The sequence below is a fragment of the Botryllus schlosseri genome, chromosome 11 (assembly GCF_051294905.1).
Source record: "Botryllus schlosseri isolate E-star chromosome 11, Bs_hap1, whole genome shotgun sequence".
Classification (NCBI taxonomy): Eukaryota; Metazoa; Chordata; class Ascidiacea; order Stolidobranchia; family Styelidae; genus Botryllus; species Botryllus schlosseri.
Genome location: NC_137246.1, coordinates 27,406,075 through 27,423,691, shown reverse-complemented (window position 1 = coordinate 27,423,691; position 17,617 = coordinate 27,406,075). Strand labels below are relative to the sequence as shown.

At 38.2% G+C, this 17,617-nt stretch overlaps 1 protein-coding gene across 1 annotated transcript; it reads left to right on the top strand.

The window, feature by feature from the left end:
* The first annotated feature begins 2,859 nt into the window (after positions 1-2,859).
* LOC145450374 (uncharacterized) lies at positions 2,860-9,989 on the top strand. The gene is made up of 9 exons (XM_080328889.1): positions 2,860-2,883; positions 3,508-3,670; positions 4,337-5,134; positions 5,880-6,071; positions 6,504-6,617; positions 7,835-7,983; positions 8,149-8,295; positions 8,508-8,623; positions 8,782-9,989. The coding sequence occupies exons 2-9, from the start codon at positions 3,563-3,565 to the stop codon at positions 9,144-9,146; spliced, it is 1,989 nt and encodes a 662-aa protein (XP_080185015.1). The 5' UTR covers positions 2,860-2,883; positions 3,508-3,562; the 3' UTR covers positions 9,147-9,989.
* The last annotated feature ends 7,628 nt before the right edge of the window (positions 9,990-17,617 follow it).

Sequence of the window (17,617 nt, the reverse complement as noted above, 5' to 3'; positions counted from 1 at the left end):
AAACAATATAAGCCGGGTAATATGGGTTTGTTGAAAGGTTAGGCGTAGATTTATCTCGATTATCGCCAACGCTTTGCTCTCAAGATTATATGATTTGTAAGTCACCAGGGAACGTCGCTGATGCTCATTGCTATGCTGGGCAATGAATGATAAGTAGGCTACTTTCAGAAATTCGTTTTCTGTTTCCACTTGAAGCAGCTTTGACATTTATTGGAAATGGTATATTGAAGTTCTGTACCTCCAAGAATCTGTTCAATGACTCCTAACACTAAATTTCGTGTTCTATTATCTCCTATAATTAGGATAATCCGATTGGTTATGAACCTTACGTTACTTACTCTGTCACATGCAGCGCGAAGGAATAACACACGAGCCAATTTAATAAACATATATATGTACCTGATCGATCAACTAACCTAATTGATGTAACCCAGCGTATATAATTATCGCGGTTGTTTGCGATGGATTTATGGATACGTTTTCGTGTCGTGCTTCTAATTCATCTGCGTTACAGCTAGATTGCTTCTCTATGACGTGTCATCGATGTTGTAGTTGCGCCCTACGTAGTTGTAAGACTCGAATCTGAATTGTTTCAATATATACAGAGCTCTGTAATTCGGTTGATTGTGAGGTGTTGACAAAACGGTCTTCAGATGCAGACTTGGAAAACTCGATAATTCTAGTTCACTAATCAGACTAGTTATAGAGCGAAATGCCGGTAATATAATTTGTGAAATGTTTCTTTGCTCTAATTCTAATTCTAATATAATTCATGCATTGTTTCTAGGCTCTAATTTTGATTTTATTCTAATTTCTGGTTTTCCTGAAAATGCTGCAGTTTGCGCATGTTCGTGGAAACGACAGTTCTGGCAAATAGACACGAAATAGTCACAAAGCGCTATTAAATAGTAACGTCTAAGAACTACCAGATTATCTTGCTGTGATGTAACTGACATTATTTTTCTTGTGATCGCATAAAAGGTACGTATCTTTAACCGCGGACGGATGTACTAATCTCTTGTACACCTTATTAGCCTATGGTGGTGTAATTTTGATAGGGACTTCAAGTTATTTTGACGGATTAAAACGGGAGGCGTGCACTGTGTACTGTGCACTAGGGCTGTTCAAAAATGACTTTTTTTTCCTGATTTCAGCCATTCACTGATTAAATTGTCAGGTTGCCACAACAAAGGGTGCACACCAAATTTGGTTCAATTCGAACATGTCTAAGCGTCCGCAGAGCCAATTAAAATTTTTAATTTAATACGTAAAATTAAAAAAAAAAAAATTTCAAATTTTTCTCTCAACCCCATGAAAATGTTGAGATGTCTTCAAAGACCATGCAAATGAAATTTGAGTCAATTCCAACCAGTAGAAACGGAGTTATTTGAGTTTTTCGTTGATAATTCTCGGATTATCCACCAATCAAGGATAATTGGAGAATTATCAACGAAAAACTCCAATAACTCCACTTCTACTAGTCCGAATTGAGTCAAATTTTATTTGCATCGTCTCTGAAGACAGCTCAACAATTTCATGGGGTTGACAGAAAAATTTGAAATTTTTTTTTGTTCAATTTTCCTGTATAAATTAAAAATTTCAATTGGATCCGCGGAGCCCTATACTTGTTAGAATTGAACCAAATTTGGTGTGCAGCGTTTTTTAAGGTAACCTGATGATTTAATCACTGAATGGCTGGAATCCGGAAAAAAAAAGTTATTTTTGAACAGCCCTACTGTGCAGTGTGTATTCTCTGCAACCTTTACGACAGGAAGACCATATTTCAATTAATTCGGTGAAGCAGCGAATCGCAATAAAGCCCACACATCAATATCAACTCAAACAAACTTCCAAACCAATAGTAAACAGTTGTTCGCGATTGCTTCCGATGGCATTCCCGATTTTACTGTTTTCACTATGTTGACCGATACCTGCCCTCGCATTCTATAATATGAACGATCGGGGTTATTTGAGGGCATCTTTTACGTAGACTTGGACAACTAGGTAATCCTACTATTCTAGATGTTGAATTAGGCTAATTACAGTGGAGTACCGGTATCTAATATCCTATTATAACCTGCGAAATGTGTATGACTGTGTATATGTTGATCTAATTTCTGATTTTCCTGAAAATGGTACAGGACAACAGTGTAGTACGAAACGAGTCAAGCTTGCTTTACAGATATTTGACATCCTAATGCTTATCAGAATGAATTTTGATTTGATATGAACTGAACTTGATTTTTGGAATTTTCGCAATATAATTTCCAAGCTTATTATTTCGCAAATTCAGTAATTCTACTTCTAATCTAATTTGGAAAAGGTGAAAATTTATCAAGTTCTAATGTTAATAATATTCCATAAAGGCAATATCGCGCAAGAATAACACACATCATTTACTCTCGCCGGGTGCAATCTTTCAGCAGACACATTTCACGAAATATGGTCGAAATAGTGTCAAAATAAATCGCGTATTTCATCTTTTGCGCCACGCGGCTTATCTAGTATTTACAAAGAGATCTTCGAATGCGACAACAAGGGCCAGTCACATTATGCGTCAATGGCGAGCACAAAAGACTGTTCAATCCTACGACAGTCGATTCCTTCGGGCTTTGAACATTTCGACTGGGACATCTTTTTGTTTCACCAATTACACCAGCGCTTTGACACTGTAGTACGGCGCAGTAGAACATAGACGATGTGTTAATAAAGGACTTCTTGTTACCAGTAACTGCCCCGTGATAACTTACTGCAGCCGTAGTAAACAAAGCAGAATACTATTGAGCATTCGCTGCACTTGTGCAACTTCGAGTCGAGAGATTATTTAATGTGTGCAGTGTGCTTGTGTTTTGATTAGTATGCAGCAGAACGAGCTATAAGAAGGCAAGTGTCTATTCGTACTATACTCTGGTGTAGAATTATACAGTTATTTTTCTGTAGCTACTGCCTATATCTGAGTCTGTTTAAAGATACTTTCAGAACTACTATATTCCTATACTACAGTCTGTTAGTAAGGCAGTGACTGCGTCGGAAAATAGATATGTATCGTACTGCACTGTGACATATGGCATAGGTATATGTGTTCGGGAAAAGTCAAGTGCTATCTTGCTTGCTGTTATGTTCGCGATATCTTAATCAAACAGTACACAGGACTATTATCATGACGAACAGTGTTAACCAGCCTACTGGAAATATAGGAAATAGGTTTACCCATAAATCTTATGTAGAGTAGAGGCTCTTGTAGGTACAGAACGTCAATATACTATCGAATTCTATATTCATATTGAAGTATACCCGAATATTTTCGCCTGGGGTAATCTAGTAGTAACTAGTTGCTGGCGATTAACCCAGGTGAAAATATTTGTTATTTTTTTCCAATATGAATGTAATATTCAATTGTATATTGAAGCCTACGCTAAATTTCCACAGTTCACTTATTGTTGTGTAACGCGACATCAAATCTGAATGTGTCGATGAATTAATTCATTTTCTTCATCGGTTTAACAGATTTTATCGACGAACACTAACATATAAATATATTATTCTGAACAATCTTCAAATCATGGAGGGCCAAGTCGACATGAACGATTCGGATTGTGGATTATCGCTGCATGATGTCCATGCGTCTATCGAATGCACTATAGCCAGCATCCGCGAAAAACACGAACAGGTACAGTGGTAAATGTAGCTTTATTTAGCAATGCAGAATCTAGAGTAGCATAACGGTTGACACGGTCAACTGACTTAACAATGTACCGTTACATATGCAGCGTGTAGAATACCGTGGTAGTTTCAACTAGCTATAGATTGTAGGTTGTATGCTATCATGAATTATCCATTGCAATCATACAAGCATTCGTTTCTCTTCGAGCTATATCACGCAGTGTTATTAGCATGGATACGTGCCCTATAAACCACGCAATAAGGATATCCCCCTGGGCGCTGTCGTTTCTCATCAAGTGAAAAAATTAATCAGCTTACGCATCGAGAAGTCGGTTGCAATCTGCGAGTTGCAAGGATGCGATTACGAGCGAATCCACGTAATATCCCAATTTGCGTTGAGATTAAGTCAAGGGGGTGATTATATCCGTGGAAGTATTGTACTGCAAATTAGGTCGATTACATGAAGTCCGAGTTTGTAAGTTTTACTGTAGTCAATCCGTCGTAATCGTAGTACGATTGTTGATGTATACAATTTTTTTACCAATTCTCTACTAGTTGCTGACGATCGCTCCTGATGAGTGTCAGCCGAAAATATACTATTCGCTTGTATATTGAAGTTCTGCACCTCCAAGAAGCTCTTTGAATTTATTCGAAATAAACCCCTATATTACAGGTCGACACGATATTCGGAGATATCGGATATTTAAAAAGAACCGTGGACGACGTTTTAAAGCCAATAAACGACAAAGCACGCCTTAAAAAGATATCATCAGTCGCAGATTTGAGGACGCTTCTAGACCGCTGCGCGCGAATGCCCACACCTAACACAGTCGGACTGAAATCAGCACGCGTGCCCACACCGCCTACAAAAGTCAAGCCACGTTCAAGGGCTTTCTCAGACGGGCGTATTGACATAAATCGTGGCGCCGAATTCTCATTACCGCCTATAGCTGCTAAAAGTCAATCTGCGAAACATCCCAGAAACTCTACCGGTAGTAATAACTCTTCGGGCGAAATTATGATAGTGCCGATTAGCTGTAATAAGTCATGCCGGGCTGATGATGTTATTTCGCGTTCAAATGCTAATAATTTCACTCAATCACGCCGGGAAAGACTGTTAAGGAGACGCAGTAACGCAGACAACAGTCTCAACATAAAACACTTTGAATTGAACCGCTTTTTGGACGATTTCGAGCGTGAATTATCGGTTTTGCAAGAAACGTTTTCGACTTTCACGCAAAAAACTTTAGTGCCCCTTCAAATATTTTGCAAACTATGCAACAAAACTGACTCCGGCAAGGACGAATCTTTTGAAAAACGGGTCAAATCACTGTGTTCGACGAAAGGAGGTTTGGGGGAAACGGAATTCAGGATCGTGCAAACCATGAATCAAATCAGGCAGCTGCTGTGGGCGAACGAAGCCACCGGTTTATCGGAAAATCTATTCTGCGCGGACCACTTCTCGAAGAAAGTGAGTTTTGAATGGTTTTTCCCCAATGTCTGATTTACATTATTTCTATGCGTTAGTGTCAGTGGGTGCTTAAGTAATCTTAATAGGCGCTGAAGTATTAGAAGTAGAAGTGACGTTATTATTTTTTTCACTCGCGCACAAGTAGAAGTAATAAAAAATAAATATAATGATGAAAAAAGCCCAGTTGTGAGTAAAAACCATAACTCAATTAGAAGCAGAAGTAAGTATTCTAGGCCTGGTTTTGTCTGTAAACCAAATACTGTAAGTAGAAGTTGGCACTCAAGTAGAAGTAGAAGTATCTTCGTAAATTTCTACTCGAGTGCAAGTAGAACTAGCGATGATGTTCAAGCAAATAATAAAGTAAGTATTCGAAGCTTGGCTCTGCCTAAAAACCGAATACTGTCAAGTAGAAGTTGGCACTCAGGTAGAAGTAGAAGCAGCTACGTAAATTTTTAATCAAGTATAGTATAAATAGCGATTTTCAAGTACAAAAACAAAAGTAAGTATTCTGGGGCTGGTTTTGCCAAATATAAACGAAAATTGTCAAGTAGAAGTAGAAGTAGTCTATATTCATATCCGCTCGAGTAAACATAGTGCGAGAAGGTAAAATACAATTAGTATTTCAAAAGTAGAAGTACTCACTTGCGGACCTCCTCTGGTTAGCACTTTTAAAATAATGAGAGTCTATTTTGTGTTATTAGTATTATCGCAAATTTTTATGTCTACATCGCCCATTTTCGCGCAGGTGGCTCTAGAAATCGACTGTGAGACCTTTCCCGTCGTTCGACTGATTCCGGACGTCCTCCAGAAGTTCAATCAAGTTCTCAACCTCGCTTCGACGTGGCTCAAGAGAGACATTCTCTTCGTACAAAACGCGAAGTCGGGTCTTCAGCGCGCGCACAGGAGGTTTTTAAAGACAGAGAGGCATTGGAGACAGGCAAGCATTTGTCGTTTTTACGCGTAAATGCAAATATATCTTCACATGTTGGCGCTGCGATAATGGACCGTTGATATGTTTCTTTTTGATACTCTACTAGTTGATGACGATTACAGTCGATTACCCCTGACGAGTGTCAGCCGAAAATATGCGAGTTTATTTCAATATCAATATAATATTCAATTGTATATTGAAGTTCTATACCTCCAACAGTAACTTGAAACGTTGATAAAATATTAAACTCATATTTTGGACCATGTAACTTGTGACAGTGAGAACTTTTCGATGTGCCGTGTTAAAGCAATTGATATGACATGCCTATGTTGAAACGATGTTTCATCATTTCCATTAGCAACCATTTTACCGCTTTGGGACGCGTTCAGTTTAACAAAGAAATCGAAGTCGCTAATTTCTACCTACGACTCATTTCAGGCGCGTGACTCGCAACGACAATTGCGAAACGATTTCGACAGCGCGACGGGCGATTTACAAAGTCAAACTGCCAGACTCGATACTCTCGGTGAAGATATAAAGAGACTAAAAACGGTTAGTATGTTTTCAGAGTTAGAAAACTAGACAATTTACAACTTTTCGAAATTCGAATAAATTTAGAATTATAGCTGCGCAGTTTGTTCCAAATTAGATCACAATTAGAATTATAGCTACACAATTTTTTTCCCAATTACATCACAATTAGAATTATAGCTACATAGTTTGTTCCAAATTAGATCACAATTAGAATTATAGCTACATAGTTTGTTACCAATTAGATCACAATTAGAATTATAGCTACACTGTTTTTTTTTCGAATTAGATCACAATTATAATCATAGCTACACTGTTTTTTTTTCGAATTAGATCACAATTAGAATTATAGCTACATAGTTTGTTCCAAATTAGATTACAATTAGAATTATAGCTACACTGTTTTTTTTCCTAAATACATCACAATTAGAATTATAGCTACATAGTTTGTTCCAAATTAGATCACAATTAGAATTATAGCTACACTGTTTTTTTCGAATTACATCACAATTAGAATTATAGCTACCCTGTTTTTTTTTCGAATTAGATCACAATTAGAATTATAGCTACATAGTTTGTTCCAAATTAGATCACAATTAGAATTTTAGCTACACCTACACTGTTTTTTTTTTAATTAGATCACAATTAGAATTATAGCTACCCTGTTTTTTTTTTCGAATTAGATCACAATTAGAATTATAGCTACACCTACACTGTTTTTTTTTAATTAGATCACAATTAGAATTATAGCTACATAGTTTGTTCAAATTAGATCACAATTAGAATTATAGCTACTCAGTTTGTTCCAAAGTAGATCACAATTAGAATTATAGCTACACAATTTGTTTCCAAATTAGATCACAATTAGTATCACTGAATTCTCAAACACTTGGAAATTGAATGAGATTCCGAACCAGAAAGAAACGCAACAAAAGTGAAGTTTACTTCATATCAAACCAACATGAGAATGGCAATTGTTTCTACAGCAAGCTTGGCCCGTTTCGCACCATACAGTTTTCCTGTAGCATTTTTGGTAAAACCAGAAATTAGATTATAATTGAAATTGAGAGCATATAAACATATCACAAATTAGATTACAATCAGCATTATCATTTGGCTGCTCTCTCTGATTAGTCATTCAGGCAAGTGGAATTATCTAGGTGTTCAAGTCTTGAGTCCGATACACATGACAGTCCGTTACATAGCCCGATGATTCAACAAATATTTTTGTTGTTCAGCAACTGGAGCGGACGCGCAGAATGAAACTCGTAATCGAAGAAAAATTGAAGACTTCGGACGACAATATCGAAACGCTGGTGGCTCGTCACCGATCTCTGAGAAAGCAAATTCTTCTGCTTTGCACGAAAATAGAGGCACGAGAACGAAGGTAGTTTACCGCCACGGGTTTTTCTTTCAGAATATACCGAGTGTCACATCGTTAACGCACTTCCACGTGCATATTGTTGGTCATTGGGGTTGTTCAAAAAAATTTGTTACCATATTACCCCCCCCCCCCTCCCCCGATACCGACTAATTGCCATTTCTTCTGCAGCCATGGATTTCTAAATTCACGAGTATTGTCTCTGAAAGCCGACCGGGACGCGGTCAGCGAAAAACTACGAATAAGCGAGGACTATACGGCTAGCCTTCAAAAGAAAATGGAGGAATTGTATCGAGCCAGGGACGCTTGGAGTAAAAGGTAGAATTCATCTTTAACATTTTGATTTTTTTGGACCAATATAACTCATAACTATCATCACTTTCACAAGTTACACCACTTGTTAAAATATATATTTACCTACTCCGTCAAACCCAATGATAGCTGTCATTAGCTGATATGCAGCTAGGTAGCATTTAAGCCTGGCACACGATTTTCATTCCGAGTATTTATCAAGATAATTCTGCCCCCAGGTACGAAGAGAAGACAGATCCGGAAAAGCTAGAAACCAGACTTCATCAAACCAAAATCAGGATGCCTCTGCCTTCGTTGCAAGAAAAAACTTTCATCATAAGATCTGGAATGGAAAGTGAGTCTATGGGATATTTTTTCTTTGCTCTAATTCTAATTCTAATTTAATTTGTGAAATTTTTGTATGATCCAATTTTAATTCTAATCTAATTCCTGGTTTTCCCGAAAGTGTGTCTGCCTATACAAGTCTGGTCCTAACCACAACATTTGATACAGATCTTCAACGCGCGTTGGAACTGGTCGAAAAAAGATTAGGCGCCGATGACATTCATTGGTCGAAGCTGTGCGAACAGCTTCCTTGGCCCGACGAAGACAATTCTGCCTCTCCCGACAGCAACGGAGATTTTAACGTGGAAACCATAAGACAAGACTCATTGGAGCCTCCAGAATGCGATTGCAAGAAGATCAAAGACGAAGTGATAACAGCCAGACCCGAAGACGAGAGGCAACAGACTTCGTTTATGCTTCAACTGTGGCTTCACAAAAACGGCAGAGAAGCGACCATGGATAAACTTATCAGGGCGCTCAAAGCCTCGGATATTTGTTCAGTAGCGGAAAGCCTGGAAAGGCAAATGTCTTGATCGTTTTATTAAGCTTGTATCACTGTGAATATTGTTGCGACTTACTGGTATCTGGATATACGTATAACACCATTTGTAAGTGATAATTAGGGCCCGACCGATAACCCTGATATATTCACCCCATATTGAGAAGATATAGCATGTAGCTTAAGGCACATTTGCAACGTTTTCGGATGATTTATTTGAGCAGCTATTGCTGTGCTTGAGGACATGAAATAAACTAGAAAGGGTGCATCTGGACATCTATAAGCTATATGAAATACGTCGATATTTCCAGGCTAGCTGTCGCAGATTGTAGTTTTATGACTCCATACTATGCCATCACGAAAATTACAGATATTTTTTTACCTCTATAGTGGATATCTCTTTCAGATTATCATATCGACTAGATATTATCCACGAATCGATTATAATCGGTCGGGCTCTGATGATAACACCGATAAGTTATCGTTGTCGACCCTGCCCGATATTGCTACTATCAATCGTTACTTACAAATCGATCAGCCACCCTCCGAGTTAAGTTTTGATTAGTTGCATTACATACAACTTCATATTTTCAAATTCTGTAAAATTGTAATAACGGAGCCTATATATATATGTGGATTACTGAACTATACAAAGTTTGTTGATGCCGATTCTTCCGTCGAAATGTATATCTCATTTCATACACGCGCATCATACTTCTTCATTCCAATCATGGATGTCTTATGCAAAATACCTTACAGCTGTCCTTTCGGGTGGATTTGTGTTAATCATCGAGAACTGTAATCATCAAGTGTTTTCTTATCCTTCTTTTCTTTTTGTACGTGTAGGTCTGGTTAAAATATATCAGCGATTTTTTAATCTTGTGACTTGTGTAGCCTACGTACGAGGCAGATTGAGAAACGAAGGAGTTTTTGCACTGGCAGGATACTTCGAAAAAAGCGTGAGCGTGAGATATTTTCGAATACTTGTAAATCCGAACTCCAACTTAAGAAACAGAAACCAATCGATGGAGGCAACGATATCACACTATTTGTAGAAGAGATGCGACCAAGCACATAGCCAGGCGGAAAGGAAGGGGTTTAATGATTTTTCAAATTTACCAAGGCAGGATCATGGTTAATTACATACCGGGTACGTAAATGCTGATAATATATGGATCAGACGAGCTTCCTCGTGTTGACGAACATACGCATCTGATATATATGTTGTGCATTTAACTCGGCCTAAGCTCCACTGTCGCACGCTCCGCAATGAAGATGTAATTTTGTTCGCCTGATTCCGGCTGTGCTATCAATTAGCGAGTCCGCGACGCCGACGTCCCGCTTTCAAAATTGCGCCACGCGCATCATATTACATCAGAATATATCAATCGCTAATCATAGTCACAAATGCGTGTGACTTCGACGAACTATTAGTATCATCAGTATCAGCTTATTAATATTTTCATCATTTCCAAACACCAAAATCTGCGATACAATGAAAAGATAGGAAGGTGTCGAAACGACGTTTTGAGATCAGACACCCACCTTAGCCTAGGCGAAGTAGAGAAGAGGCATGCATATCTATGCATATGCACATGCACACTGAATTAAAAGTAAAGCAGAGGACATAAAAGGCAACACGTCTTCTGGTGGCCATGTTTTATTATTAGTGCAAACCAGCTACGAGCTACCCCCTAGGAATCTGATAGCAGTCAGATATGAAAATTCGAATTAATTTCGTTTCACGCCGTCGGTCCTGAATCAGTATGACACCGCACTCGCAGTCGCTAACAAACTAACGTATCGTATAGCTCTGTCTCTCATACATGGAGGCTGCAGAGATAGGAGGCAAAGAGTAGCCTACTGGACAGTAGCCTAGTACCTGACATAGGCATTGGGCAATATAGCTGCCGTAAGGCAAAAACCTGCATATTGAGTTCAGAGTTATTCACAAAAGCGAGAACGCCTATGGGTAACTGTTATATGCAGGTTACATACAGAATATACTAGTGACACAGAATACAGAAATATAATTCAACGATCTCTGCTTGCACTGCTGCATCACTTCGATCTAACTCAAAAGGCCTCCGGCCTCGAGAAAAACCCGAATCGCAATATAATAGCATGAAGCAATTTCCACGTCCGCGTTTAAGTTTATTTCTATTCCACACAACGAAGACCCAGGGTTGACTAAAACAAAGGGAGCATAGAAATATGCCAACTTACATCATTGGTAGAGCCACTGTTTTATCGGTTGATAACTGTATTCTGCCTCCCAATCATCGTATTATTGCCGATTGCGATTCCATTGGATGCGAATGAAGGTGCAGCTAGAATAAAACCCCTATGATCCGCAATGTATTGTAATATAGGCTACTACCTCGGTTACAGGCTTGATGATAATGTATTCAATTGAAAAACAAGGGCTTGGATTTTTAGGTAATATTCTGCAATCATTGGACTATAGTGTAGGGTACCGTATGTTCTGCTTTTTCAGGTTTTTAAAAATGTCCTCCGAGGACACCCAAATGTTCTCCTTTTTGGCAATTCGTGCTCCTTTACAGCTGTTAGAGCTAAGATGATGGATAGATTCGAGCTTAAATAGGCATAAATGACGCTAAATTGGAAAATTCGTGATTCGAACGTAGGCGACGACCTTTTTTTACTCAACCAACGGAAAATATGAAAGAAAAACTTTATTTCTGAAGTTGAACCGGAGAATTTACCTTATTTTTGTTAACAAACCACAATTTCTTGGTAGATTTGCCATTTTCCCGGATATTACTCCAGTATTGTAAGTCTGAAAATTTTGAAAAAGTGTCCTATTCCAAAATATGGTAACCCTACTATAGCGACTTTGACACCACTGCACTAGAATCAGGCAAATGAGGGCGAAATACCAGAATCTAAATGTAATTCAGTTTGTGAGATGCTGCTACGCTCTATTCGAACTCAAATCAAATTACTGGTCTTCCAAAAAGAATGCTGCAGGAGAACAGTACGCCGCGAACCTGGCCAAGCTCGGTGTACAGACATATGAACTAGACTTGTTTTTTGTAATTCGGAATTCCATTCCGCAGCAGACGCGATAGTACATGACGGGAACGACAAGCGTGCGCGTCTCACCACATTACAACACAGTACCGGATGTCCATCACTTTATTTCGCATACAAATGAATAACAAAATCAGCGAGAAATTGCGTGCCTCGATGGACAGTCGTACGAATTGCTGAAATATTGGAGACACAATCGGCAAAGGGATTTCGAGTTTGCAACGGGAGGGTTTTCGAGCCCAAAACTCACTTTCTTGCATCCTAAAACAACCTCACAGTTTATAAATACTATTTCAGGACAGTTGCTTTTGCAAGTGCTGTAATTTCTTGATCAAATCACAAAACGGGTGGGATCGAATACGTCACCCGTGCGTGCCGATTAAATAGGGTTTTGTAGTTTTATATTCCTCATAGTCAATTTCCGTCTTTGCTTTGGACAGAGACCGTTTTTCGCGCGATCGCTTAGTCGTCATTTCATCCTCTTCCGTTAATTGATCTATATTCCGTTCCATGGCCTCTTCTAAATGCTTGGGAAGCCGTTCGATTTCCCACTAGAAAACAGAATTGCTCATAACACTTATTGAGGAGTTTCTTGGAGGTACAGAACTTCAATATGCAGTTAAATACTATATGCATATTGAAATGAACCCGAATATTTTCGGCTGACACTCGTCAGGGGTAATCGTCAGCAATTACTAGAGGATTGGAAAGAACATTGCATACCAACCAGCTTCAGTGAACAGAATTTTGGGGCAGGTTTGATCAGGGTTGTAATGATTCGAATCACGATTTTCTGACGACTCGACTTGACTCGAGTCATTTCCTCAAATTATGGAAATGACTCGACTCGAGTCAATCTGTGTATTGACTCGACTTGGACTCGAGTCATCGCGCATGACTCGAACCAAGTCATATGACTCGTGACTCAGACGGCCAAGACAGACACTCCATTGTCATTTCGAAGAATAGTAAGTAACAACACTATCGGGATTTCGTCTATTGGTACTGGTACTTGAAAATGCGACCAGAAACTGCTAAAAGTGAGGTAAATGAGTACATTATAAATGCGAACCATTCGATATCACCAAGAAGAGTTATAAGAAGTGGGTAAACGAGACTTTAACTGGAAACTGAGCAGTCAACACAATGACTTGGACTCGGACTCGAGTCGTGATAATACCATGACTCGGACTCTGTCGTCTGATCGATGACTTGGACTCGGACTTGACTTGACTTGGTTAACTTCATGCACCGTAAAGGTCCATCTCTGTTTTTTCACTGGCCACAAAATAAAGACTGTTGTTGGACACCATTCCAGCACATTTTGTGCACAGTAGACGTTCCTTCTTTAGTCAATAGTCGGGGACAGTATGAACTGTCAAAAGAATCAAAAGTGAAAGTGGATCGAGGTTGGGAAAAATATCATAAAAGATAAATGTATCTGATGTGTGAAAAGTAATCATCGCTGCACAATATAAAAACTACAAAACCCACAGGACATTGATGTTTATTGTCATGCTTAGTGCTGATTGTCACTCAAATCTATTGTGTAGACACAAAAAATATTGTATCTCATCATTGTGTTAATTTGGAATTCTTATATGTTTATGAAGTATTTTGTGTATTCACCACAAACTGTGCAGCAAAAATTCCTTCAATATTTGAAAATCGGTTTGTTCTATAAGTACGCAATGTGAGAATTTTTCATTAAAACATGCTATTTGCAGGTTAGTTTCATTGCACTCTTACGGTGTGTAATGGTTCTTTAGCGAGGAATGTTATTTTTGATTTTGAAAGTCCTTGCCAAGAGCTTTCCAATGACACCTTATACTTGATGACACCACGTCTTAGCCAAAAGATATTTGCAATTAAAAATGGCGTCACACATGAGTGATTTTTGAAGACATTAACAGATTCGCGGGGTTAAAGGTCAGACAATGCAACCCCAGGTGTCAAAGAAGGGGGCAAAGTATCAAGTAGGATGTAAATGAACAAGTGTGAAAGTGTCACTCTCAACAACCCTAATTTGACCAAAATATAGCAGATTTCAATTACATGTGTAAATTTCTGACATTTTTTCCGCTTGAGCGATCACAAAAACAGCAATTTTTGAACGGCCACATCTTCAGTATTACTTGACCGATTTTCATAAAATTTGTATTTCTGAATTCAGAAAGAAAAGTTTTCTAAGCATACCAATTTCCATGATAATCTGAGATGGTGGGGGCATAAATTGAAATTTTTCTGGATGACTTGACATGATCTGACCCGGTGGTGAATTGAAAATGACTTGACTGGACTCGGGTCAAAACTACAAAAAAGGGATTAACTTGTGACTCGAAGCCTTGCGACTTGGTTACAACCCTGGGTTTGATGGGTGAGAGAGATTCTATCTCTAAACGTGCAGCTCGCCAGAAAAATAATTAATACAGAATCGTGATTGAGTCAAGTTTTCATTGAGGAGAAAATTGAAAGCTTCCAAGTTCCAATAACTGCAAATATGTCACCTTATGAACTTCCATCGCGACGCCCGGCGGTATGTTGATTTGTATATACGAGAGGAACGTATCTGCTGTCGAACCTGAAATGCATAAATGTTAATTACAAGTACTGAAAATTATGATATCCATCCCGCTAAAGAGTTAATTTTTCAACAAGAATTATACTGTGAGCCAAGATTGTTGTAGTGCAAACCTACACACGTTAGTGGAGTTCAAAAATGACTATTTTTCTCAAATTGTACTGGCTACTTGATAAAATTGTTAGGTTACCTAATTTAAGCCTACGCACCAAATTTGTTTAGATTCCAGCCAGTAGGTGCATTGCTGCAGGAGAAGAAAGTTTCTATTATTATATAAAAATAAATTAACAAAAATTTCAAAATTTTCTGTTTATCCCATGAAAGCGTTAGGTCGTCTATAAAACCATGTTCACCAAATTTGGCTCAATTCCAACCAGTGGTAGCGGAGTTATTGCCGTCGAAAGTTTGGATTTGAATAAAATAGTTAGAGAATGGGTCACCGTAAATACTATTTTATTGATAATATGATTTTTTCGACGGCAATAACTCCGCTACCACTGGTTGGAATCGAACCAAATTTGGTGAACATCATTTCTATAGACAACCAGTACAATTTGAGAAAAAAAGGTCATTTTTGAACACCACTAGTGCACACATGATATCTGCAATATATAGGCTGCAGCATGCTTTGTTCACATCGCAAAATATATCGTACCCGTTAAATGCTTCAATTGAACAACTCGCTTGTGCGTTTGCGCCTCGTATTGCGTCCTGTGTTTTTTGTGAACAAAAACCGATCTTAACAGAGTGACGCGATCCGTGATCATTTTTGGCTTCAAGCTGTAACGAAACAAAATAGGATAACAGTACTTCAATAGTCCAGAAGAAACTCAACTTGCATTACAAGTGACATGGTTACTAGTATGGCTGGACACAATGATTTGAATACTTGAATGTGACTAGAATAATATTTCTTCTAACGATTCGCATCGTGTTGTGAGCAATCAACGAGAATTCTAGCATCATTACTATTTTCCACGATGGAAGCCTTGAAACCGCGATTGGATGTATCGCAGCATACACGAACATGTAGAACAAAGGTTGGCGGGATGGCCAAAATTTTTTTTTTTTTCAAATTTCACTGGCTACTTGGTAAAATCGATAGGTTGGCTTAAAAAACTCTGCACACCAAATTTGGTTCAATTCCAACCAGTAGGCGCTTGCTACAAGAGAAGAAAGATTTGGATTTATTATATAAAAAATCAAATAAAGATTTTTACGAAATGTTCTGTCCACCCCATGAAATTGTTAGGTTGTCTACAGCATCGATGCTCACCATATTTGGCTCAATTCCAACCGGTGGAAGCGGAGTTATAGCAGTCGAAAAATTTGGATATGAATAAAATAGCAACCTGGGCACCGTTACTGGAAACGACATATCTGTAAAGTCTTGATTAACCCACAGCATTGTCACAAAATTGCCACCAAATTATAATTATGTGATACAGAAATGGCATTATAATCTTTGTAGTCGTAAAAAAGGTATGTATTTGAACTTTCCGCATCCCTGTTATGACTAAGGCGATTCCTTTTAACATGACGAAAAAATTCCATCAAAACGGTAGCGTTAGGTCAAAAAATTGTCAAAATTTTTTTGCAACCTGCATTTTGTTCGTGTCGTAGATGTTTGTAGCAGTGTGTCACCGGCAGTGTACGCACAACTTTAGTGTTGCCAGCCAACAACGGCTGCTGTTGAACGTTCTTTCTCCATTCTTGACAAGCTACTTAGTAAGGACAGACACTTTCTACCCGAGAATGTAGGAAAGTATCTTTCGTTGCACTACAAGAAATTTTATTCATTTCTACCCGAATGCGTAATGTAACTACTGGAGTTCTTCACAGGTCCGGAACTAATTCGCAAGGACAGACAGTTCCAACCAGAAATGAAGATAAGTAGTACATTTCTAAAATTATGTGCGAAAACACCTAATTTACATACATCAGGGCAAAACTTTTTCAAAATCATGTTTTTTAAGGTAAAAAATGTCAAACTTTTGATTTTTTAGATTAAAATCTTGCAATTTTTTCGTAAAAAAATCACCCTAGTTATGACGCCATGTCGCCATAATAAGCGATATTCGGATACCATAGTCGACTGGAAGTAACATTCGATTCAGAATCGAAACATTTGGGCACTCGGTTTTGCGCAGCCCTAGTCAAGAAAAACGCTATCAATCGGATATTCCAAAGAAACTGAACCGAGTCTCACATTCCGGCCACTTTAATGCCGAGTTCATTTGCTGCCATCGCGGCGAACTCCGAGTAGGATTGCAAAACAGAGTCCTCGTGACCTTTGATGTAGACGTCGACTGCTCGGTATAATCGCTCAGACTCTTCACTTTCTTCGATTGCATTCTGTAAATAAAAGTCGAAAATCATTTTCGAGAACATCTGAGCCGCAGCGTTGGGCAACTAGAAATGTTCAACTTTTCCAAATCAGATTAGAATTATAGTTACACAATATTTTCCCAAATTAGATTATAATTATAATTATAGCTACACAGTATTGTTTAAATTATATTACAAATAAAATTTTTCTTAATTATAATAGAATTATACTCTTTCTTATGAGCATGAGAATGTCAATCAAAAATGGAATACCGTAGCAGCGATAGCATTTGAAGCTAATCTTGGTGATACTGAGCTTCAATATTTAATTGAATAATATGTTAGTATGATTTCTTTTGAAAGTTAAAATATTCAGATTTAGTTCAATATCAATATAATATTCAATTGTATCTGGATTAGTTGGCAATTATTTCATGAAAAGCAGTTTGATAACTGAAGAACTAAAATATGGCGGTCTGCTTCTTCATATATAACTAGTTCTCTGTCACGTCAGCAGTGACCAAGAATGGAATTATCTAAGT

Excerpts from the sequence above, each read along its gene's own strand:
- LOC145450374 (XM_080328889.1), top strand. The coding sequence starts at position 3,563 with ATGGAGGGCCAAGTCGACATGAACGATTCGGATTGTGGATTATCGCTG. Across the intron at positions 5,135-5,879 it reads CGGACCACTTCTCGAAGAAA|GTGGCTCTAGAAATCGACTG; the intron begins GTGAGTTTTGAA and ends ATTTTCGCGCAG. Across the intron at positions 6,618-7,834 it reads ATATAAAGAGACTAAAAACG|CAACTGGAGCGGACGCGCAG; the intron begins GTTAGTATGTTT and ends TTTGTTGTTCAG.